This window comes from Pteropus medius, unplaced genomic scaffold (assembly GCF_902729225.1).
Source record: "Pteropus medius unplaced genomic scaffold, Ma_sr-lr_union100, whole genome shotgun sequence".
NCBI classification, from domain to species: Eukaryota; Metazoa; Chordata; class Mammalia; order Chiroptera; family Pteropodidae; genus Pteropus; species Pteropus medius.
Genome location: NW_024354500.1, coordinates 8334631 through 8360867, shown reverse-complemented (window position 1 = coordinate 8360867; position 26237 = coordinate 8334631). Strand labels below are relative to the sequence as shown.

Here is a 26237-nt window from a genome sequence, read left to right as displayed (position 1 = left end):
ATAGCACAGCAAGGAGACCAAGGGCACTTGTTTAAGAGTCTTCCTGCTGAGAAGTTCCCTCAGAAGCACTCACTCTCAGTGCAAGAGGCAAGAACAGATAAGACACTTCTAATCAGGATTAAATACAAGATGCACCAGGGATGGCCTCTGAAGAAACTCTTACAAGATGTTATTGGTGCTTCTATTATGATAAGGCTAGAGTATCAAAACATGTCATATATGGCTGAACTGAGGGAGACAACAGCAAATACATCTTGACTGAGTCTTGATAGTGTGTGCAAAAGGGCACTTGAACCTCCGGCCCCAAGAACCACCAAGTGCCCATTACTGCCAAGCCCTGTGTCATGGGTCACAGAGATGACATAGTTCCTCCATTCATGGAGCCCCTTATCTGGAGGGGAGACCGTCACAACACAGTGGGCGATCTAGAAGGCTATCTGTGGCAGGAAGGCCTCCTTGATCCTGAGATAAAGGGAGGATGGGGGTTTCTGGCAGAAGCAGTAGCAGCACCATGAGCAAAGGTTCTTGGGTAGAGAGTGTGTGGAGTTCTAGGAATAGCAAGAGGTGACACTGCTATACCACGGGGCAGGTATGAAGTCCACACCTGGACATACAGACTGTGGCCAGACCATGGAGGGCCTTTGATGTCATGGGCCAGGAAGCTCTTACTGGGGAGGAACAGGAGCAGGTTTGCAGTTTTGAAGGACTATTCTGGTGGCAGCGATCTAAAGGAAGGAAAGACTGTGGGTCAACTTCAAAGTTGTGAAAACTGGTGCTGTTGGTATGATCTGTCATCAAAGCCAAATTCTGTTTTTCTGTATTGTATTTGGCTATGCTTATTTTTGTACCTCAGACGGTTGAGGGTTTCATTTTATTTGGGTATTTTTAAACATTCGGATCATTTCATTTTTCACCTCTACATCTTCTATCACAAGAATATAATATAGTCGAGCATTGTTAAGTAATTTTACTGTGGTCAATTCTAGCTATGATGACCTGTAGCTACAGACCCAGGGGCTGCTTCTTCTCTGAGGGTCTCTCACACCTTTTCCCATTTACAAGCTCCCTGCCTGAAATTCACCACTGCAATGATGACCAACACTGGTCTGTGAAGTTTTCACCAGTTTGGGGTAAAATGTAGAAGTAAAGAACGGTGTAGCAAGTATTTCATAAAACAAAATTTGTTCTACATAAAGGCCTTTCTCTTAAATTATGTCCTACTTGCTTTTTGGGTATTAAGAGTCACTTTATTTTATTAAAGGATGGGGATGAAATTTTTTGTAAATACCCTTCCATGGCAAAACAGTTGGCAACCCCAGATCTAGGCAGATTTTTTGAAATGTGAAATCCTCTTAGAAGCCCAGGAGGCACCTGCTTTGACTGCCCTCCACCACCGCCTTGCTCATTAGGCACAGTGGTCACCTGATACCAGAGTCTAATCAGGGGAAAGGCACATCTGGGTTAACTAAGGCTGACGCTAACCTGCCAATGCGTCGGCATAGATAGCTAACCACACAACAATCAGGAACATGCTGGCCCAGTGTGTAATTTTATCACTTCTTTTGTACGAATTACATCTTTGGAATTTAGTATGTTAATGAAAATATTAAAACTTCTTTCATGGCTTCTGCATCACTCACATTTAAACATTTTAAATAAGGTCCTAAAAATGTATTTATTTCCCTACTCCAACTTCACCTCCTTATTTTAGAGAGAGGTATTTAAAGCCTGTTACCTGTTAGCAACAAAGAAACAACTTAAAATAGCTGGGGAGACTGGCATGGAAGCAGCCCTTCTCTCAGGGACTTTATCAAGCCTTTAGGAGAATACTGCATAATTAATTAGGCGCTGGAGTCAGAAAGACCTATGTTTGGGGTCTCAGCTCACAACTTACTGTGCTACCTTGGGCTACATAATCTTCTGAGTCTCAGGGTCCTCAACTACAAAATGAGGTTAATAATAGTACCTACCTGCATAGAGTTGTCATCTAGGACAGTCTTGGTGTCTGCTGAAAAACCAATAATGGTAATAGTGCTATAGTTGTGAATATAGGTGATTTAAAAAGTACTACCTTTTATACAAGAATCATGTAAGGTCAGAAAAGGATCATCTAGCCCAATCTTGGCATTTTATAGATGGTAGGCGGGGAGGAGAGAGAACGAGTTCTAGAGAGAACATAGAACCAGTAAGAGGCAGAGACTATTTAGACTTGGTCTCTGGGTCTAACCCAGGGTTTTATCCACATTAGTTTTCTCCACCTGGAAGTATCTGGTTCTTGACTTTCCAGGTTTTTTTGACCAGAAAGGGCTATACATGTAGTTCAAACTGGCGGCATCACTGAAACATTTAAAGATGGCAAATTCAATGCTATAAAAATGCATAGTAAACAAAATAGTGGTAGGTCATTACCTCATCATTTCAGAATATTTATTGCTCAGAATTCTAAAAGAATTAAATGCATTAAAAAATAATGTAACAGAATATCTACCCATATAATAGAATGCTAAGATGAGGTGGATGAAGTATTATAAATATCACGTAAAGATATGCTTTCCCCTACACTCTAAAAACAAAAGGTGCAAACTATATCCTCCATGTCAATCACATTTCTTGGTTTCTCAGGAAGAAATATAGAGGATTTTCCAAGTCTTTACAATTTTCCAAGATTATGCTGGTATGGCTGACAGCAGTAGGCTCTGATGCCAGCAACAGAAGGGACATAAAAGCATCAGTTAAATAAAGGGACACGAAGGCATCATCACAAGTAAAACAAAGTAGATACATTTTCTGTTATTTTAAATCAGTAGTTTTATTACAATACACACTGACATACATTTAGAGAAGGAATGTCCTGACATTTTCTGAGCATTTCACAGAAAGCAAATGTAACCATCCAGGCAGTCGAGTCATCCACATCTTTTCCAAACACAATGCAAAAGCTTTTATATGTGATAACTCAGAAAAGTTTTCTTACTTTTGCCTACAAAACTTCAGTGTCAAAAAACAGTTATTGTGAAATGGGCTGAGAGGGGAAGTGTTTCCTTCCTGATATTCCAAAAACTGCCTCTAGACTCCCCGCTCCAACTTTCTAGATGACTTGTTATGATATTGTAGATGGTAATGTGTCCAGGGGCTAACTGGGGTCTACTTATAAGGCCAACTACTATACTTCATTAGAATTGAAAGGAAATGAAAAAATGAGAAAATTAACTGCTGGAAAACGCACAAAGGCAAGGAGAAAATATCTGGGTGTATTAAAAATGAGATGCTCTTTTCATATAACTCATTTAAAAGGTTACAATTACCATAAACATTTTAACTCCATTAAAGATCACTGGCGAAAGCTTGCTCTTATATCCGCAAAAGGGTCCCACACTTACAGGCGCTTGGAAGAAAGCAACACACCACGTGAGGAGTCACTAATCCTGGTGAAGTAGACATTAGACTATGTGGAGTTGCATAGGTTTTTTTTTTTAGATCTATTCTGTACAAGACACTATGGAACCTTAACGAATTTTCATCTTTCTACAGTTATTGTGGCAGTCAGGTGTTTTAATCTTTAGCACCCAAACACACAAAAACACTCTAGGAAAGAAACGCTAAAATGGCATTTTGGATAAATTCACTATATATTACGTAACTTGGGAACAACAAAGGAAAAAAGCCCGAGTATGACTTTAGTATTTTATATAGAAAAGCATTGTAGGAGAAAAGTTTGTTTAAAAACATTAAAACTCGGGTGAATATAAATACATTTTTGGTTAACCTGTGCTATAACATATAGAAATCCTGTCAGATATTCAGTCTACTAGGTAAATCATATGGATTTTCATTTCTGACTACATTAGTAGAAGAATATACATTGTTGCATATACTCACATATATATGCATAGACGTATATAAAATTCAGATCATGAAAATTTGTTTTAAATACACATACTTAAAACTTGTGCCTCTAAAAATAAATACATTAGCCCCTAATCAGCTAATTCTCAGATTCCTTCACAAACCAATCAAAACACAATTTCTCCACAATGGTAGCTGACCAGTTAGCTGCTCTTTAAATACATTATCTATCTATCAGTCCATGTTTTAAAATGCAGGCATACAGCAGAAATAGCATTCCCAGAATAAAATACAGATAGAATTCTGGCTTTGAAAATAAATGCCTTGGCTTCCTTCATGTTTAGTTCCTACAGATGTCTACTCTTTGCCTTTGCATTTATGTAGCAGTGGGAGAGCATTTTCTAGTGACAGCATTCTATTCCACTGACATTACCTTCTAATCAAAGGAATCAGCTGGCATTTCCTTTGCTGTTTTGTTCGAGGGAACTAACAGAACATTGCTTGTGTTTGATATCGCTCCCATAATCACAGTGAGTTGTGTTTTAATGTAATTTACAATGTGCTGATACCACCGAGGTAAAGCAGTAGTCCTGGCGTTTAAAAAAAATAATAAGGTCTCCCAGGAAACAATATGTAAGGGACCTGGTAGTGTATATCTAAGTTCTACAGAGTAACTCAAAACCACTGCTGGAATGGACACACTGGAGATCGATATTGTAGTTCAAACAATAGAAGCAGATGAAAATACTCAATATACTTCCTCTAGAAAGGATGCAATTCACAAAAATGAAACTTTACTTGACTTTTACATTTCCAAAACAACTTTTAAAGGGATAAAGCCAGACCAAGTTGTTTAATATAGTATATTTAACAACCTTGTCATTTGTTTTTGAATACAAGAATCTCAGAAATGTATGAAATCCATAATAAATGATGGCAAGAATGTTGAATGCCATTGCCTAAATATTTTACAAGGAAAATTTACCATAGCTGAAAGACAACTGCTAAAAAATACAGTGTTCTAGGTGCTCACAGTTCCAGATTGCTAACTTTATAAATTAAAGGTAGAAGTTATCCATATATAAACAAGGCCTCTTTTTCATTGATTTCGATCTTGTTTAAACCTTTGGATATTTCAATCTTCAGATTCCACAAGGTAAGGCTGAGTTTATCAGATATAAATAAAACGTTTAAGTCCATGATGTACTGTAGCACTGAGGAAACAAATGCATCAGATATCTACAGGCTGGCTACAATACTTGCCTTAAAAAAAAAAAATTCAAACAGTATCAACATCAAGCCACATTTTTTTTTTAATTTCTCTGGCTGCAAATGGGGCAACAGTATTTTTTTCTCACTCATCTTTCCTCTCAGTCCTGAAGTCTAAAGCAGGTCTTAGGTCAAAGGGCGTGGTCTTTTGGGAGGTGGTGGAGGCATAAGCTCCGTGTCAGGGTCCAGATGATGCCTTCGTTTCTGTCCTTGAGAAGCTGCCGCACATCTGTCGATAAACTCAAACAGCATCTCCTTGGTGACAGGGTTTGAGATACTGTTGCACACAGCTGTGGACAAAAGGAGACACGTGTCTCACGTGAGGGTTAATTAAGGCAGCTGACTCACCACAGGGAGATGTGTAAGGGGAAAGGTTTTCATCCCGACATGCCAAACACTTCCATTTTACTGATCTGGATGACAAGCTTCAGATTAAACCATTCTCTTCCCTCCCAGTACCCCAAATGAGTGTTTTTCTAGTGGCTACTCTTTACTATTAATTTTAAACCAGAACTTTAAATACTTGGGTTAAAATCATGTATCCACAAGGTTTTCTATCTCTCTAAAACAGTTTTATAGGATTTTAACCTAGCATAGTGCATTACACTACACTCCATATTCAATCAAAATTTCTACAAAAAAAATATGTGCTGCAGTCCTTCAGTCTTTCTCTCAGAAAGCAGTCCACACTGAGAACCATATAACTCAGCATCAGCCCCCATTCCCTCTGAACAGATTTCACTGTAGCTGGCAGATAATACTATTTTTTTTTTAATAACTTATTTGAAGTAAGGTATTTTAACAAATTACTAATAAATAAAGCTTCTTTTCTTATGTGATCAAAATTTAGTATCAGTCCTTTTAATTTTATTTACCTATTTGGTTTTGGGGAAGAAAAGACAGTAGCTTAATTATTTCTATTTTCAAAATTAACTCATCTTGTCTCAACATAGATGCTAGTTCCAACAAGAACCTTTAAATGTATAATAGTAACTTTTAAGCTGCAAAACTCAAACTGGCAATTTTTATGTTTTCTCATAAGCTTATCATATAATCACCATCAACTGAGCATTCTAAAAATACACACTTTTATTAACCTTTAATTTTCGTTTTCATCTTTTTTTCAATTCCACTAAAAATGCAATCCAGAAAAACAACTGCTACTAGTAGTTTTCCTTATAAATGTGATTAATTTGTGTTGTTCCCCATGAAAGAAACTTACTATTCTGAATTCCCAAAGCATTCATATTGTACCCAAAGAACACTCTACAGGATAGCATAGCAGGTTTTAGGTTTATTTTTTTTTTTTTAAATAGTTTTCATTTACTTTGTTCTCCATTGTTTGTAAAGCTATTTTAGGAGCTGGAAATTACACTTTCCCTTGCTAATTTTGTCCTTTACCATCTGGCAAACAATGGCTGTTATAGTTTTGAATAGATCTGAAATTATCATGGCTTTTGTTGTTGTTGTTGTTCAACAAATTCAACTTGTATACAGCTCATTATCCTGCCCTTTAAACGTCTCTCTCGGACATAGGGGCACAAGCCCACAGGTCTATCTAAAGGGGAAAACCTACAAATGGACTGGTGCCAACCAGGGGACAGACCCATCGCAACCCTATCCCAGCAATCAAGGATGAGGGTCCAAATGACACTATGCCGCATCAAGCAGAACAACAAAGACAGCACATTTTGGTTCTAACACCTTAACGTTTTCTTCTTTTTTAACGTAACAAGCACTGGTAGGTTGTCGTACTCACCCATGGCAGTGTTGTAGGCATTAGGAAAACTTTTGTCTGTTCTCTGTCTCATGAAGACCCAGCTGTTGTTCTCAAATTTGCATTCTATAATTTTGTTGTCATACTGTTTTAGCTCTTTTGTCACCTGTTTTAAAAGAGAATTGAGGAAAATATTTAAATTATTTGAAACACTTTTGCTTCCACTATGTGACAGACGCATTAGGAAATGCCAAAAACACCTCAGTAACTCTTCACGCAGAGCTCTTTGTCATCTCAGATGTCTAATCAAGCCTAAGGGTATGATATGCATCACCTTGTACACACGCTCATTAATCCAACATTTTATAAATAGTCATGAAAACGGCTGTCAATATACAGCAATTAAAAGAAGTTAAGCAGAAAGCAGCTACTTCTGGGCCAAAGACAAATATGTCACCATAGGGACCGATGCTTTCAATACTGTCTGTGTCCCTATAACTTTCAGAAATTGAGTCTGCTGCTTATGTTTCATCAACTTTCAGAAAGATCTCACCATCTAAATTCCTATGTCAAAACCTAAGAAATGCCCTTTATTAGTTAAAAGAAAAAGTTACACATAAAAAGTAAAATTAGAATCAAATTTAGGTAATGTGCATCCCCTAAATAGCTTGCTTTTCAAGCAGTGATAATTAACCAAAAATCTAATCTTTATGCTATTTACCCTTTCCATCTCCAAACTAGTATAAATTTAGAGATGAATCTACTTTTGATTGTAGTTGGCAGGTTTCTTGGCTACTTCACCTCAGATGATTAAATATGGATTACAACTTACTCTATCAAAGCTAACAGGTATCCATGGTAACTATAAAACCTTTTAAAAGATATTTCATCAGGCTGTAAGAATGGTTTTCATAAAGAAGAATCTAAGCTTATCTTTGCAGTTTGCAAATCAAATGCCAGTCATGGTAATATTTTAATTCTGTCCTCATCTTTCACGGCTAACAACTTTCCCTCACAATATGGTAGATTGCAATCATTTAACTTCATTAGCATTATTTGAAATGCTTTCATTTTTCTACCCATGTATTCACTATCACCTAGGAATACGAAGGGAGGCAAATTTGAAAAGATGCTTTCAATTCACAGATTAGGCAGTGCATGTCTTCATAAAAACTTTCAAATTGTATACCTTTTCCTTTAATGAGTATTACACTTGATTGGATTATTTGCATTTTCAACAAATTCAACAGGTTCATTACATTCAGTGGCTCTGAAACCAGATCTGTCCAAAAAAGTGGTGTTCCACTTAGCAAACTTGCTAAATTAATTCTCAAATACTCATTATTTTAGTCCCAACTCCCCTCATTTCCTTTCCGGGGATCCTTTTATTCTGATACATTATCTATACCCATGTATTAGGCAACTCTCAGGTAACCACACTTACGTTTAACCATATGTAAGGTCTAACAGAGGTAAGTTTCTAAACCTTTCAATCTCCATTTTATAATTCCTAAAATGGGCAAAGAAGTCCCTAATTTATTGAGACACTGGAAAAACAGTAAGTAACAGTGCATGACACATGGTAGCCAACAGGTAAAATTCTTAATTGAATATAAAATTGGAAAATGAAACATTGCTTATTTTAAAAAACCTTACAATTAAATTCACTAAAGAAACAAGGATGACATGGAAAGGTACAGTTTGAAAACAGCTGTCAAGAAAATTATACATACACATTTTATAAGAATGGCTTGCTATCAACAATGTGCAGTCTGTACTTCTAATGACTAGTAACTGTAGTTAATAAGTCTTTATCATGTAGCTTATTCTTGTGTTCCTAGTTTCAGAACTGAAATAAATTATGTGTTGCTCAATCTGACTACAGCAATTAAGCACTATTATTAAGTATCTGTGTATTTACTTGGGCATGCATTAACAATCTGGAAAACAGAGCTTTTCAGAAAATGCATGCACCTGCCACTATACTAACCTAAACCTATTTCCATGTTCAAGAACAGTACATTGTTCTCCATTGATCACATCAGTTATATTCCCAAGATAGACAGACTGCAAGATACCCATTTGGTTAGGTGGTAAAATATCTTTAACTGATAAAAATAATGCCTCCCATATGTGCACAAATTAAGACAGTTTTCACTAATGGTCAGATCAAGAAAATGATTGGCACGCGGGAGGCGTTTAATTTTAGTATCAAAATTCTAATTTGTTACTATGACAATAATCATCCTCAGCAATTACATATTATTATATACTGAAACAGGACCCTGTTAGGCCTTCTATAATAAACTCTGTTATCCCAGTTTGAATTAGTAAGAGCTTGAAAGTAATAAGAAAAAATTTTTATAAATCATGATTTTGCATCTGTAATTACATTGAATTAATGAGATTTTACTGTTTTGGGGGGGAAAGAGCAATATATTGTGTATTTTATATTTTTTCATGTGTTCATCTCACTCAGTACCATACTTTTTATACTATTTGAATCTACCAATAATCTGGAGTTAAGAGATAGTCAAAAGAAACTGGATCTAGTACCTCTGAAGATTTTAAATTAGCAGCTCAATGAGAATACCTGGAATGAAGGGTCCTAAACAAAGTCAGGTAGAATCACAACTGCTCCGCTCTGCACTGTTTTAACAGAATACTTTTATAACCTAGGTGCTGCTGGGCATACTACCAAGTCACAAAAGGCAAAGCATCAGAGATGTCTAAACAGACCTGCACAAAGCAGGCAAAGATGCGTTTCTATTTCTAGTGGTGGGACAGAAGGCTATAGAACTTTTGTCCTTGCTCCATGAGAGCTGTTTTGTTATCAAAGGCTCATCCTTCTTTTAGAGAGATTGCACAAAGGCTTGGAGAGGAAGGGAGATTTCTCTGAACTAATTTTCTCTGGAGACAAATAACAAATATCTTTAGAATGTGAAAGCCACCGGTGAATTGTTTTTTAACTTTCAATCTTGAAATAATTTTAGATTTATAGAAAAGTTGTAAAGACAGAATAGAGATTTCCAGTATTCTAATCACCCAACTTCCCCTAAAGCTCATATCAGTGTACATTTACCAATTCTAAGAAATTATTATTGGTACAATACAATTAACTAAACTATAGACTTTGTTCAGACTTTATCAGCTTTTCCACTAATGTTTTTATTTGTTCAAGGATCCAATCCAGGAAACCACACTGAATTTAGTTGACATGACTCCTTCCTCTATTCTGATCTGTGACAGTTTCTCAGACTTTCCTTGACACTTTTGAAGAGTTCTAGTCAGATATTTTATAGAATGTTCCTCAATTGGGATTTTTTGATGTTTCCTCATGCTTAGACTGAGGTTATAGATTTTGGGGAAGAATGGAAGAGGAGTGACGTGCCTTTCTCAAAGCATAATATCTGGGGGTATATGACACCAACATGATTTATTACTGCTGATGTTAACCCTGACCACTTGGGTTAAGATGGTGCCTGCCAGGTTTCTCTATTATAGAGTTATTATATTTCTCCTTTCCATACTCTATTGGATAATTACAAGTCACTATATCTAGCCCCACTAAAGGATAAGAGAGGTTAGCGCCACTTGCGGGAAGGAAGGGCATCACATAATTTGTGGATATTCATTAAAATTAACACAGAAATTATTAAGTTTCTTAAGAGAAAATACTCTGAGGTCATACAAATATCCTGTTTCTCCTTAAAGCTTCACTCATTAATTTTATCATTCATCTGTGAATCCTGTCTGTAGCAATCATTACTGTGTGTTCTAATGGAATATTCTGCTTTCTCCATTCCTTCTACATTTATTATATGGACTTCTGTAAGGAAGATTTGTCCCTTCTCCCTCATTTATTTATTTGCTTATTTATATCAACATGGACTCATGGATATTTATTTTATTCTTTAGTTTATAATAAAATACCACTGTCATTTATTTTGTTGCTCAAACTGTTCCAGTTTTGGCCACTGAGAACTCTCTCAAGATTTTATAAGAACAAAATTACTCTTCAACAGTACAGGCTATGCTAAGAAAGTAATTGCCACTACTTGATTTAATCAGAATTTTAAATTATTATTGAGAGAAAGAGAGGGAGGAAGAGAAGGAATGAGTGTGAGACAAAGAGAATGTGAGAGAGAATGACAACAAAACTCTAAATATGAATATATGTTTGTATGTAGAGGCTTCTATCCCATCTTTTGTGAACTGCTCTCTGGAGCTAAGTAGGCCATTTTTCCTTTCCTGAAGTTACAATTCTACGTTTTGATCATTCAAATTCTACCTCTATATTGTGACAGAAAGTAGATTTTTAAATATGTATCTTAAGATTAACTAATACACACAAAATCTTATTTTTACACACATAATTTCAATTTTTAGTATTTATGAAGGCAGAGAAAATAAAACAACAAATGAAACAAATAAAATGAAATATAAAAGTTTTCCTTGTGGTATCAGAATAATACAAACAGCTTAAATATAAATTATTAGATAAATAACCCTTAAGAATTACTATTATATAGTAGGGTCATAAAAACATACCTAATTACTTTTAGAAAGTGTACCCATCTACTGGAGGAAGTAAAACATTTTACAAATGCCCTTTTAAAAAAATATGCTAAACCTACCACATTAAAAAAAATTCCTCCACTAAAATCCATTTGTGTTTGTGCCTTTATAATGAAGAACTACAGTGTAAATAACACACCTTGCATTTGCTAGGTTAGAAACAGCAGTGGGAAGTCTCTCCCTCATATGTGGAGAGGTGTTTCAAGCCCTTCAATCAAGCATTCAACTAATCAAAGTAGCCAATAAAAAGAGGCTAGAACTCTATCTTATTTATCCTAAAGGTCATTACAGACAAGTCACAGCTTCTTAGTATGAAACTCACACTCACTAAACAACAGATTATTACCTTCTAATAAAATCAGTTAGTAATACCTATTATCCAAAATATAATAAATCTTTGTATAGAATAACTGGACATATAAAAAACATGTTAGTAGTGGTTATCAGTGGATGCTGGAACTAAAAATGACTTATTTTCTTCTCTGTGTTTTGCAGTATTTTCCAAACTTCATAATACATGCTTAACTTAAAAAACTTTTAACAAAAAATTCCTAAGATAAACTATGTTTCATAAAAAAATGATAAACATCGTGTTGGCTTATAATGTAGATGTACAAAACAATAAGGAGAAACATTTAAATTGCCCCAAACTGTGCGATGGGGCACCCTGGGGTGCTGTAGCAAACTCACAGAGTGACTGACTATAGGGCATTTTCAATTTTTAGGGGAAAAGAGTAGTAGTGTGTGTTGGACACCATGCAAACTACTAGTCAGAGGGAGTTCAGTTTCAATGTGAGATTCCTTTAGAAGACACTATATCTTTGCAAAGCTGAGTTTTGGGCATTTATTGTGATAAAAACCAAGTATCACAAAAATCAGGTGGAACACTAACTGAGGCTGGTGCTGTACAATCTGATTCCAAGGTTCAAAAAGTTATGCAGTCCTTTAATATGTGCAAAATTGTTAGGACATAAACATTTATTAAGTCAATTGGATCTATCCACTTCATAAATGACACCTACTAGGTTATTATTTGTGGCTTAGAGGTGCTGTGTATGAGACAAAATGAATGAGGACATTTTGACAATCTCTGCTCTAAGTTCTCTTCATTCATCCTCCGCCAGATCCGAGTCTCTAAACCCACAAATAGCCTTATATCTGGCACTTAGTGGAAACCAACCAAAGTAGTGGAAAACTCTGCTTGAGGTGCACAAAATAAGATTGTGGTACAGAATGAGAATTGCTATCAAGTTAATTTCATTCCTTTGATCTGGATCACTAAAATATGTATTCCTCACTGACCTCCCCATTCTCAGCACAGTACACAGCCTAAGGTGCATCTTCAGGAAGAATGTTTATTGAATTCAAGAGACTCATGAGCCTCAGTTTATCAACCATTCTGCTTGCTAATGGCTGGTTAAGTAAAGTAAGCTAGTACTCTCTCTAGCCTTTCTCTGCCTCCTTCCTCTCCACACTCTCTTTTCCCCAAAATAAAACAAAAGGTTTTAAGGCTTTTAAATATCCTTAGTTTGTCATTTGAATAAGCACAATGCATCTGTAGTCTCTATTTCTGGATGCCTAAGGTGTAGGTAAAGCCACGACTAGTCTCTGCTACCACGATATTAAAGGCAGCATTTCCCTTTTTAACAGTGAAGAACAAGGAGAGGAAAGGGAATGATAAAGGAAGATTGTGCGCCCCCCCTTATTGATCAGGCAATATCAACCATTTCTAGAACTGCATGATTCATCTTTATATTCAGCATTAAAAATTCATCATTTATACACATAATCTCATTTAATTTGCCCCACCACCTTATGAGATAGAAATTAAATTACTGTCCTTCGACAGGCAAGGAGACCAAGCTTAGAGTAGTTAAATATCTTACCAAAAGTCATTGACCTAGAAAATGAAACAGTCAAGTCTCTGGTACAGGTCTTTCTGTCCTAATTCACAATGCCATTTCATATCCTACCAGCTACTATAAAACCTGGCACTGCACAGCCAATAAATGTAGAATGAAACAAAGTTATTTTCCTACCCAGATTTTGTCTGATTTTGGGTACCAAAACCTCTGCACATATAAGCATAAAAAGCCAGTCATATGAAAACACAAGGACATTGGACCTAAATTGGCCACAGCACTGAGCTTTAGAGCTATCCTTCCTGCCATCTGACAAATATTATTGAACAAACGTGCCAGGCATAGGGCTGCAGACTGGTGATACAGACACAGTCGCTGCCCTTTGAAATGTATAGTCTAGTAAATACTCAAGTAAGTAATGACAAATTATGATAAGGGCTATGAAGAAAACAGACTATATAATAGAGACTAATGCAGGAAAAAAAGATACCTGGTTTTAAGTGGGGTAGTCTGAGAAGATATTTAGGTTGAGACTTACAGGATGATAAACCAGATTATAGAAATAAAAAGAAGATAGGAAGAGAAGGAAGGAGAGAGGGAGAGAAGGAAGGAAAAAGGGGGCAGAAATAAGTGGAAGTGAGCAAGGAGAAACATATTTCAAGTACGATGATTAACAACAATATGTCTTAGGGCCTGAGGTGAAAAAGATCTTAAGATCTTGACATTTTGAAAGAACCAAAAATAAAGAAGGTTCTCTATAAGCCTTTGAAGGGGTCTCACTTAAGCCTGACTCATTCCCAAACCTTTTCTCTTATACTCTATTATACCCTTTTATAGCACATATATATAGAGTCTAGCTGTCTATTCGACACCTTTATTTGAATGCCCCATGGACTTTCCAACCCAACATGTTCAAAACTTTACTCTTCATCTTCCCCCAAATCTATCTTCTTCTCTTGTCTTTCTCTCAATAAATGATAAAACTCCATTTACCTCGTTTCTAATGACAAAAATCTTGGTGTTTGCCTAATCTCTTCCCCTCTTATCTTCCCCTCTTATTTTCCCTCATATTCGAATCATTACCAGGGCCTACCAATTCTACCTCCAAAATATAATCTGAAGATGTCTATTTGTCTCCTCTCTTACTGTCAATATGATAGTCCAAGCCATTACTGCTCTTCAAATTCCTGTAACAGCTTCCACACTGGTCTCTTCTACATTTTCCCTATCCTATTAATTCTTTACAGTGTAGTCAGATTGGACTTTGAAAAATGTAAATCCAATCAAGTCATTCCCTTGCTTAAAAGAAAAACAAATAAAAGACATATGGGTTGGAAAGGGAGAAAAAAGACTTTGTCTATTCACAAAGACATGACTACTTACATAGAAGGAATCTATAAAGATGCTGCAAGGAATATTACATAAGTTAAACAAGGTTGCAGAATACAAGGTACTAAAACCAATTGTATTTCTATACATTAGGAATGAACAGTAGGGAATTAAAAAAAATTTAATATCATTTACAATAACAATCAAAGACATGAAATAGGTATAGATTTAAAAAAAAAAGTAGGATCTATATGCTGACAGCAGAACACCAAAGAAAGAAATCAAAGAGGATCTAAATAAACAGAAAGATATACTATGTTCATGAATTGGAAGATTCAATATTGTTAAGATGTCAGTTCTTCCCAAACTGATATACGGATTCAACATAATCATAAGCAAAATCTCAATCAGGTACCAACAATCTGATTCTAAAACCTACATGAAAAGCCAAAGAAACTAGAACAGTCAAAATAAAATGAAGAACAAAGTTGGAGAACTGACACTAACTGATTTCAAAAGTTGGTATAAAGCTGCACAGATCAGTGGAGCAGAATAGAGAGTCCAGGAGTAGATCCATAATTATAAGGTCAATTGATATTTGACAGAGGTGCACAGGCAATGTAATAAAGAAAAGACAGTCTTTTCAACAATGGTGCTGAAACAACTGGATATGCACATGCAAAATAATGGACCTCAATCCGTATCTTTCGCCTTACACAAAAATTAATTCAAAATGGAAAATACACCTAAACAAAAAACTTAAAACAATAAAATTTCTTAAGAAAAAAAAAAAGGAAAGAAAATCTTTGTAATATAAAGTCAGGCAAGATTTCTTAGAAACAAAAGCATGATCCATAAACAAAGGGGCGATAAATTAAACAGCACCAAAATTTAAAACTTATGCTCTGTTAAAAGTGTTGTTAAGGGAATAAAAATACAAGATACAAATTAGGATAAAATATTTGCAAATCACATATCTGACAAAGAACTTGTATGCAGAATACATAAAGAACACTTACAACCCAATAGGAAAATAAAAAACAGTTAAAAACTGGGCAAATGATCTGAATAGATACTTCACTAAGAAAGATATATGGATGGCAAATAAGCACATGAAAATATGTTCAACATGTCATTAAGAAAATACAAATTTAAATCACAAGAAGATATTACTATATACCTATCAGAATGTCTAAACTAAAAGATATTGAAAATATCAAGTGCTGACAAACAATGCCAAGCAACTGAACTCTTAGACACACTGGTGGGAATGCAAAATGATATAACCACTTTGGAAGACAGTTTGGCAGTTTCTTTATAAAGTTAAACATACACTTACCATAAGAGCCAGCAAACCCCCTCTTAAGTATTTACCCAAGAGAAATGAAAACATATGTTCGCATAAAAACCTGAATATAAATGTTTACAGTAGTTTTAGTCATGATCACCCCAAATTGGAAACAACTCAAATGCCCTTCAATTGGTGAAGAGATAAACAAATTTTGGTACAGCCATACAATGGAATAATACACAGCAATAAGAACTCTTAATAAATGCAGTAACATAGATGAATTTCAAAAGCAATAGGCTAAATTAAAGCAGCTATTTCAAAACTTGGTATAAAGCTGTACCATACGTGATTACGTGTAAATAACGTATCTGACAAAGATTATGTATTCTTTTGGTATAAAGCTGTACCATACGTGATTACGTGTAAATAACATCCTGGAAAAGGCAAAATTATAGGAACAGAAAACAATCAGTAGTTGTTGAGATTGGGAATGGAAGAGGTGGTTGATTACAAAGCAATTTCATGAGGGAAGTTTTTGAGAGGTGATAGAATTATACTGTATTTTGATATTAGTGGTGGCTATATGCTTGTATGCATTTGTCTAAACTCATTGAACTACACACCAAAAGCAGTGAATTTGCTGTATATAAACTTTAAAAGATGAATTAAAACAAGAATGAAACAAGAAATCTGTCAATTAAGAAAAATTAAATCCAATCATGTCATCTCACTGTCAATGGTTTCCCATTAGAAACCACTCAATGACATCTATGGCCATGCCACCCTGAACACGCCCGATCTCTTCTGATCTCAGAAGCTAAGCAAGGTTGGGCCTGGTTAGTATTTGGATGGGAGACCACCTAGGAAGACCAGGTGCTATAGGTGGGAGGAGAAAAAAAGAAAAACCACTCAATGACATAGCCCCTGCTTATCTTTCTAGCTCATATGAATTATCTTAGAGCATACTATATCTTTCCTTTATATTATTTATCATTATTTGTAAACACATTTTTTGTTGGTTATTTAATATCTGTCAACTACAATGGTTAATAATTACTGAATCCTTATTATTAAGTATTGAGTACTGTGCTAAGTGCTTTGCATGAATTAATTTATTTAATCCTCACAACAGCCCTAGGGAGTGAGTATCCCCACTTTTACAGATAGAGAAGCAAAGGCACAGAGTTAAGTAGAGTCTCATAGCTATTAAGTGGCAGAGAAACATATTGTAGCTCTGCTAGGTTTTCTAGTACAGTATCTAATTTAATCTGTATGAAAATCCAATGAGAATTCCAAACATGGGAGGCCTAGAGAATTTAAGTAAGTTGCATAAGGATACGAAGCTAATTAGTTTTGGTATCAAATTCTAGGCCTCTGTGAATCAAAAATCTGTGCCTTCCTTTTTCCTAAGAATCTAACCTCTAGGTTGAAAACGTTTTTAGGGAGGCAAAAGTGCACTATACTTGTGGACAATTTTACTTCTGTGTAATAAACTATAATTTAAGTAATTATTTCTAAGGATTACATTCTGTGGGTGGCAGATGAAGTGATGTGTGAAGGGTGAAAGGCAGAAGGGCATAACATATTGGCTTGAACCAAGTACAACATCTATCAAGTTTCTTTTCCTTCACTTTCCAAATGCACATCATTCTGACCTGCAACATCTCTGCTGTTTGCTATTCTAGTTGCAGCACAAATCACAAATCACAGCAAATTGCAGAATTTCTCAATCATTAAGGATTTACAATAGGTTAATTTTAAAATGGGCTGCATTTCACAGCTGCAAAGCTTTTGTCTGATTTCTAGATCAAAGGAGAAGTCATTATCGGATTGAACGACCTTTCCATGGGCATGACTAGCAAAAGGAAAAGGTCATGTGGGCAAAACAGGCAGCCCTGCCAGGTAAGGTGAAGTATTGGCAACGCCTTACTAAAAAGAATGCCAAACTATGGCACAATGTATCGCTCCCTGTCTGTTTAGTACCAAGCATGATAAGAATTAAAAGCAGATCATGGATTCGGTGCATGCTTGGGATAATAAAAATGATACACAACAGAGGAAAGTTTTACAATCTACCATTAACATGGGGAGGAGGCTAAACTACAACATGCATGTCTTACGTTTGTTTTTCTTTCTAGTTGTAAGTACGTATCTAATGTTTATATTTTAAGGTGTCTGTGCCACACCAATGCAAATAAGTCATAGAGTATATTTGTCAGACTGAATTTGATAAATGGTCTACTTCTGGTAGTAACGAATACCTAAATTAAAGTTGTTTTAATGATCACTAAATATCCATGCTTAACAAAGTTCACAATATACTGTATCTAATGTTTGAGCTAGGCAATTCATTAAGATGTCATAGTTCAAATTTACCTCATTGAGCCCTTCATTTACTTTCCAAAAACTTCTTAAGAATTTGAATCTAATAATGTTCATTTTAAAAAATTCCTTCAGTAATGTGTCTGGTTATATATAACTTTTTATCCTTGCTCTTATCCATTTTAAACCTAACTATTCAGCTATACCCTTTTTACAGAGTAGAGACATCAAAAGAACTGATAGACCTATGTGGCACATTATAGCATCAAAATGCTATAATAATAAATGAAGATTTCTTTCCTGTTCTGCCTACCACTTAGAATACCAACAAAATGCTGAAGTTCTCCCTTTCTGATCATCTTTTAGAGTCAACTCTTTCCTTTAAAATGACTCATTTTGCTCGAGCAGCACTAACAGGCACCAAAGCTCGCAGACCTATACACCACTGAATCATTAGCTTGGGTAGACAGAACTCCTTGGTTTAGTGATAATGCTTTTGTGATTAGGACCCATCTGAGCAAACAAAGCTTTCCAGGATTCCTTTCTTACAAGTCTGTACCTCAGGTCAGTGCACACTTCCAGTGGGATCTAATCACAATAACAATAACCTGCCTTCGGTATGTCCGATCGGCCAGTTAGTCCTTCTTTTACTTTTTGCCATGCATAATGCATTCTATTTTTTATATGCTTTCTCAACAACTATATTTCTTCTTTGAGAAAGAAATCCTGGCATTATTGACAAAGGCATTACATAAATACAGAGTGATAATAACACTGTTCAGAACGCTAGGGGGTCCTACTTTGTGTCTCTATGTACTCTTAAATGATATTTACAATGGATTTATTTAAATTTGCCTCATGGGCTCCAGGTATCAGGGATATCCAAAGCCATTCAGAAGATGTTGAAAGTTTGAAAATGATTATAATAAATGATCTACATCAAGTGTCATATTCTCTAAATACCTTCCTCAAAAAAAATTTTTTTTTCAAAACACACCACAATTACCTTTCATAAAATCCAGTATTTTGGAGCTGACAGAAAACTCGGAGATCATCAAATCAAATACTTTTATCCTGAAACATTCAAGTATGAAAATGCATCCCCTATTATCTCTATTAATTAGTGTATCTTTGGCTGTGAACATTCATGCATTGAGGAGATGTAAAACCAGGGAGAAGGAGCAAATTCATTAGTTTGGTAACTTGTGCTCAAAACTAACTTATTGTTTTACCTAAGATATTTATTTTCATAAGAGATATCTACTTTTAAAATTGGCTTTTTTGTTTGTTTTTTCTTTCATGGTGAAGGGACAGGAAGAGAACTAACATTTATTAAATACCTGTGCGGAGCACTTATATAACATTATGCTTTTTATAATAACGACGAAACTAAGCAGCAGAGGATTTAACTAATTCTTTCAAAGTTGTGTTTTGATCTAGAGCTCTACATCATACTTGCTCTTGGTAATATCAAAAGAATTCAACATACCAGAGGAAAAGGAAAATTTTATATTGTTCACTCCTAATCAAGAAATCACTAATTTTTGTTAAACCAAAGAGCTAATAACATATCCTTTGCTGTCACCATAAACTAAACAAGACATGTGGACTCTAGCAGGTCATGTTAAACTTAATGTAACATAACTTTCTAAAACAAATGATAAGAAACAGGCTGCATGTGAGAAAACCAAACAAAAAGAGACACCCTCTCCTGGCCCAGCCTCAAGTAACATAAGTTTGCTAATACTAGACTGAAGAAAAAAGAGGTCTAGAAAAAAGTGAGGAGAAACAAAGTGGGAGAAATCTCCAAAGTGAGTAGGGAAAAGATAAGGAGATGACAAAGGAAGTTCTAAGCGTCCTAAGCCAGGTCTATGAAATGGAGATAAAGTGTTTTTCAGTTGAGTAATATTCAACAAAGAAAGATTTCAGTGATGATTAGAGCTGTTTAATTTTTTTAATAGGTTCTAGTGATTTAAAATTCTTTTCTGTCCTGGCAAGTGGTTTATTTGCTTTTATTTTCAAACTTGAAAAAAAAAATCTTTGCAAAGTTATGCATGTACATAATATGAACAAAAATAATGGCAATTATCTAAAGATTTATGCATTCAGAAGTATCTGACTGCCCAATCTTTGAGAAATAAGAATTGCCACAATTCACAACTCCTGGAGATTTCATTTAGAACCAAATTAAATTTCTCATTTAGTTTCTTCCCTTCCTCATGGCCACCCCTTACACCCTGACACTCCCTTAAGCTTTTGTTCTAGTCCTGTCTTGGTGAGGAATGTCTCCTAGGGAGAATAAAGAACAAAAATCAAAATTACATTGGCAAAAAAAAATCCCTCTACCTTTGGATGTTCACCATTCAACTACTCTTATCAAGCCTTCAGAGAGTCTAATCTGAATAAGGTAGCTATGGTTACCTATTAGGAACAAAATTATTTTCTGGGCTATAGTACGCTAAACTACTTGAAATTAAGTCTGAGGATAAATAAGGCAGGTGACTTTACACCTTCAATCTAAAAAGTATCTTACATAATCTTGGTGCTTAATAAAAATAATATATCAGGTAAGTGGCATGCTTGGCAGGAATGCTTTTAAATCATCAGTATTTTATGAGATTCTCACACTAGTGTGCCTCCTTCTAATATTTAAAAGTCCGCTCAACTCCATGACTAACAGAAATCACTGCGTGAGTCTTTGAAGAGTGCTCTCCCAACCAATGCCATGTTGTGCCTTTGCCAACTTTTAGGCCACCAGCACACCTGCGACCCTGAGCTCCTGTGGCTCCCACTGAGGTTGACTGTTGTGCCAGTAGCACATTTGCTACAAGATGGACTGCTTTAGCCAAATGACAATACAGGAAGGATCTTTGTTTTGGGGGTTTATTCAAAACTGGAGAACACTACGGAGTGTTGGAAAGTAACAAGCTGAGAATGCTGTATCATCTGCTTTGTTTGCCAGCTGCCACAAAAGACAACGTGATCACCTCCTGGTACTGTTCTGTGTCTAGAGGCTCCAAATTACCACTGCTTTAACTATCTTGCCATCACACTTCAGATGTTACAACTATTATTTCCATTTTTGCTTTTGAATATTCTAGGAACAACAGTCCTTACAATCCTACCATCTATAATAGGTGCTAAATTTACATATAGTAATGCTTCCCCCACTTTGGTGTTAAATGGATATACTTGTCCTTTTCTGTCCTTAAGAAAAGGGAGGAGGGCAAGTCCCTGTTTTAACTATCACATAGCCTGGATTCACTAGGAGATGAACACTGTGTAGTCCCACTCCAGAGCCTGCTGATGGCAGAGCAAACAGCTGGATTTAACCCCAAATTAAACTATAAAATATGAACTCCAAGTTACATAGGTTGGCAACGGTTTCAAAAGCTAGGGGAAATGGCAGAGTGACCGTTTTGAGACTTTTTTTTTAAAATCCGACATAAAAAAAGGAAAAGTAGCTCATCTGTAGTTGTATTTCCTTTTGCTGGTTTTGTTTTTTAGCTACTTGGTTTTTGTGCTTAAATAACTTTTTAGAAACCAAAACCCAACACTGAGAACAATTATGTTGATAATGCCAGGAAATTTGTTTGCTTTGTTAAATTGAGCTTCAAAAGCACTTCAATTGAACATACATTTGTGATCACAAGTAATGCCTATTCTTATATCCATTTAAAATGTTTACTTTATTACAGCTTATTATAAATGTGAGTCTGAAATGCAGCACCATGGCTGCTCAATTTCCAGGCCACAATTTTATGATAATCATATGAAATGTATTCATATGTCAACAGAACTGCCTAACAATGCCCCAAATGGGGTTGTTAGCAGCTCTGTCTTACTGATAACCACACAGTTCTGTGCTCCACAACATTAAGAAACTGCTACAAGCACAGAGCTCTTTGAGAATTTTAACTTAGTTTCTAACATGTAATATTTTGCTATACTTAGCTCAGTTTAATTTCAGAATACAGGTGAGCTCCTACAAGAAAACTGACCCTAAATACCCAAACAATGAATGGGATAAATGGATTCTGTAACTTTATTGTATGGTTGGATCATCGTTTTAGGTAGTCTTCAAGTACCAGAGGGAATGAGACTATAATCCCTCTGCACGTGTAGTAAAAAAAGTACCTGGAAGATATCTTCTGTCACACTGGCATCTCACAAAAAAAGTAAAGGAACACTTATAATACATACAGATCCAACAAAAATAGACAGTGGGTGCAGAGGTGCTCCTCCCTCTCAAGTATTGGTTTCTCTGCAGCACGCATACCTTCCTCACTTTTGTGACAAGTAGACATATAAACCAACCGTTCAGCATAGAGACTGAGATCTCAAGCAACATTTTCTCAGCTCAGCGTTTTCTTGAGGTTCTATTACACAGGTGCCAAGCCAAGAGCTTTTATGCTCAGTATTTCATTTACAGGATCTATTTGCATGCAGTGGACAATCCACTTTTTAGGGAGAGGGACAAGCATGTTCTGTCAGAAACCAATATCAGATGGTAGGTAGTAAGCCATATATATTTTTTGCTTCAGGCTTTTGTTTTCACTCCTGAGTTTACCTCTCTGAAGTGATATCAGGTTTGTGCAAATGCTCAATCAATTTTAAGACAATTCACTTTTTACATCCAGCTACCTTAGAAAGAGTACCAAGTCCAGAATCTCAGCTAGAAGGGAGTATGAGAGCTCATCTAGGCCAAGTCTCTTTTTAGATTGAAAACAATGAGGTTCACAAAAAGCCTATAATTTGTTCAAAGAGTGTCTCTATTAGGGTAGAGGTTCAGGATCTCCACACGATCTCTTCCACGATCTTAGTTGTCTTATCTTGTCTCCCCCCCTAAATCCCCCCCCCTATCCCCCCCCATCCCCCCCCCCCCCCCCCCCCCCCCCCCCCCCCCCTACCCCCCCCTACCCCCCCCTACCCCCCCCTACCCCCCCCCTTCCCCCCCCCTTCACCCTATTGCACTATCATGCCCTCATATACCTCTCATCTCTACTAAACTGGGTTTAGTGTAATCGGTTGGACAGTTCAAACCATTTGTGGTGGTAGGTCGAGGGTCTCATTTGGAGGGTGGAGACAAATCAGATGAGGGTCTTTGGTTGAGCAGTGGGGTTGTGAGCTCATGGTTTGTGAGTATGTGATTGTGGTGGGGATTGGTTGAGGGCAGGTCGGGCGTGGTGGTCTTGCGGAGACAAGTCTTCTTCAGGACCAACTAGTCAATTTTATTTGCAACCATACAAGTTTCACAAGAAAAATGTTTGACTCAGTTTATCTAGAGGCCGTCAGTTTCTGTGCCTACTAACAGACACCACACAGACCACAGACACACACCACCCACCCAGTTTCATAAAACAATTTATTTCCTTATTTGGTGCACTTTGCTATTTTCTATCTCATTGCATTAACACAAAAATAAAACTGGTTGAGACCCACTAAACTGTTTTCAAGACCAATCACCAAAGTTAGGGAAAAAACCTCACAGAGTATACAAAGAGAATAATGGATTGATTTCAAGGAACTAGCAAAGAAGTAGGGAAGAGATTTTCCCTTTTCTAGTCGACTTATATGAAAAATGGAAGTGCATAACTCCCAGGACAGGAGTCTTCCTGCTAAGGATGCCAAGCTAGGCCCCAATTCGTGGCTCCTTCTACCTTCCCTTCCCCGTGTCACCTCCTTTCGCAGAGTTGACTACGTTGTGAAGAGGCTGCCTGCGCCATGCAAACACTCACCTACCTCTTCCATAGTCCCTTTGGCATAACACACTGGCAGAGAAGAGCTGAGGCTTGACTTTAAATTTTTCAGGTGACATTTTTCTCTAAAGTATTGAGCCTCTTTTGTGAGCTCCTGAGATACCACATGATTTATTATTTTGGAGTATAATTCCTTCCTCTATTTACATTCTCCCACCTTAGATGGTAAGCTCTTTGAGCAAACAAAACACAGACCTTTGTTTTGTTCACTGCCACATCCTACCGAACACATAACAGATGCCAATAAATGTGTTGGAAAAAAAAAAATCCAATGAACCTTGCACAAAGAAATTAAAGAAATGACATCAGATTCCAAAGCATTCTAGCCATTACTAAATGACATTCATCCCCTGTACTGATAGGCTCTCTTACTCCACCCCTCTGTATTTATTCTTTCCTCTGAATGGCAGGCACATCATCTTATCTTCCCCTCTGACTACCCACTTCTCTTCTACCAGGGTCATTTTCTCGAGGAAGCTCTCTCTGATTCCATAGATTCTTATACTTCTTTGATACCTTCTCATAGTACCTTATTGTTCCCTTATCCTAGAAAGATGGCCCATTGAATTGTCTCCAACTTGACAATAAAGCTCAAGCACGATGAACTTTAACACAATTAGCACAGAAAATGTGCTCAATTAAAATTTTTGCATGCATATGCATGCATGAAAAGTTAGATACTTTGGGCCTGAAAAGAAAACAAAATCAAAACAGAATAAGCCCAACCTAATGACATAGTCACATGGGTAATTAATAGTTGAATCAACCATAGCTTTCTGAGTAGAAGTCCTTTTAAATCATGCTGCCACATAAAATTAGGTTTCTCCTACCTTTATGGATGTGGGTATGATTTCTAGTGAAAGAGGAAATAGAATATTAGTAATTGGGGAGAAGTGAAGTGGGAAATAGGGAGGGGAAAGTAAGCAAAGCATCTACCATGCATTTTTATGTCAGATGGGAAACAAACATACAAAACAGTTAAGGCATTCTACTGCATCATATTCATTATAAACTAAGAATTTTCTGCTTCCTAAAATATGAAAGATAATGACTCATCCATCCAGCATTTATCAATATTGTTCACAGTAAGAAAAAAGATAAATGCGTCATTCCCTTTTGCATCAAGTGTCCAAATAGGAAAAGTGACAGATAATACACACTGTAAATATGCAAATTTTAAATAATCCATTTATATAGCTCCACTGATAGGACCTCAAAGGTCTTTATAAATATTAACCCTCACATTCTTGTGAGCTAGTTTTACAAGACTCCTATTTAAACAGTGACTTGAGACTCATGTAAATAAAAATGAATGCAAAATAGGTTTCTGCCTTCCTATCTGCCACTCTAAAATGAGTGTACATTTCCTTCTTCACATAATTTTCCATGTATTTCCACAAGAAAAATCTTAAAAAAAATCTCGATCAAATTTCCCTCCAAATCTGCAGTTACAAGAACTGGCAAATTGTTTCAAGAAATATGACTTGCCAAATAAGTTAAAAGTGGCTTCAATAAAAATATTCAATAGGACTGCACAAAGTTGAAAGGCTACAGACCAAGAAAAGACATATGAGTTGCTATTGAGAGTCTGCCCTGAGTGTACAAAGGGTTGGCTTCAAACCTCTAGTAATTTATCATTTTATTAATGACCCAACAGATGACAATAAATAGCCTACTAATAAGATTTAATTTCAAATTTGGAGGTTCTTTTGAATACCATTAGGAAAAATAATATAATGAAAGAATTTTAGAGAAGGTATTTTGGCAAAAAAAAAAAAAAATGCCGAAAATATAACTTGGAAAAAATATAAAAGATGAAATCCTGATAAATATTTAATATGTAAGGGCAAATGAAAAAGCTGTAATCACTATGAAGAGAGAAATGATAGTAGACAGATTATCAGAACAAGACTTAAAATGAGATATCCCATTATATTTGTATTATTATTATTATTAATAGTTCTCACACCCTTTAAGAGAGGAGGGAGTACATATTACTGTAGCAGGATGTAGAATTTTGGAGGAAAGGCATTTGAAGGAAAAAAAATTCTTACTGATGGGGGTTAAGTTTGAGTAGTAGTTTGCTTAGGCTCACTTTGTTTTCCATCTTTTCTCTTATATTCATCCAGAAAACTAAAAAATGCCTAAAGTAACTGGGAAGAAATAAACACAGAAACAATAAATTCCTTTGCGTTTGTTTTCAGTTTGGGGGGTGAGTAAACATGTGCCCACAAGTACATGTTTATGTATATGATATGTGTGTG

General features: G+C 36.0%; 1 protein-coding gene and 1 pseudogene across 1 annotated transcript in view; one reads left to right on the top strand and one right to left on the bottom strand.

Annotated features, from left to right (window-relative positions):
• Nucleotides 1-2783: 2783 nt before the first annotated feature.
• The window catches only part of RNGTT (RNA guanylyltransferase and 5'-phosphatase), a 241283-nt gene continuing 217829 nt past the window's right edge, over nt 2784-26237 (bottom strand). The window contains 2 exon segments of the mRNA XM_039853170.1: nt 2784-5405; nt 6875-6998. Of these exon segments, the coding sequence (XP_039709104.1) occupies nt 5242-5405; nt 6875-6998 (288 nt within the window). The 3' untranslated portion in view covers nt 2784-5241.
• On the top strand, nt 16659-16777 carry LOC120595214 (uncharacterized; annotated as a pseudogene).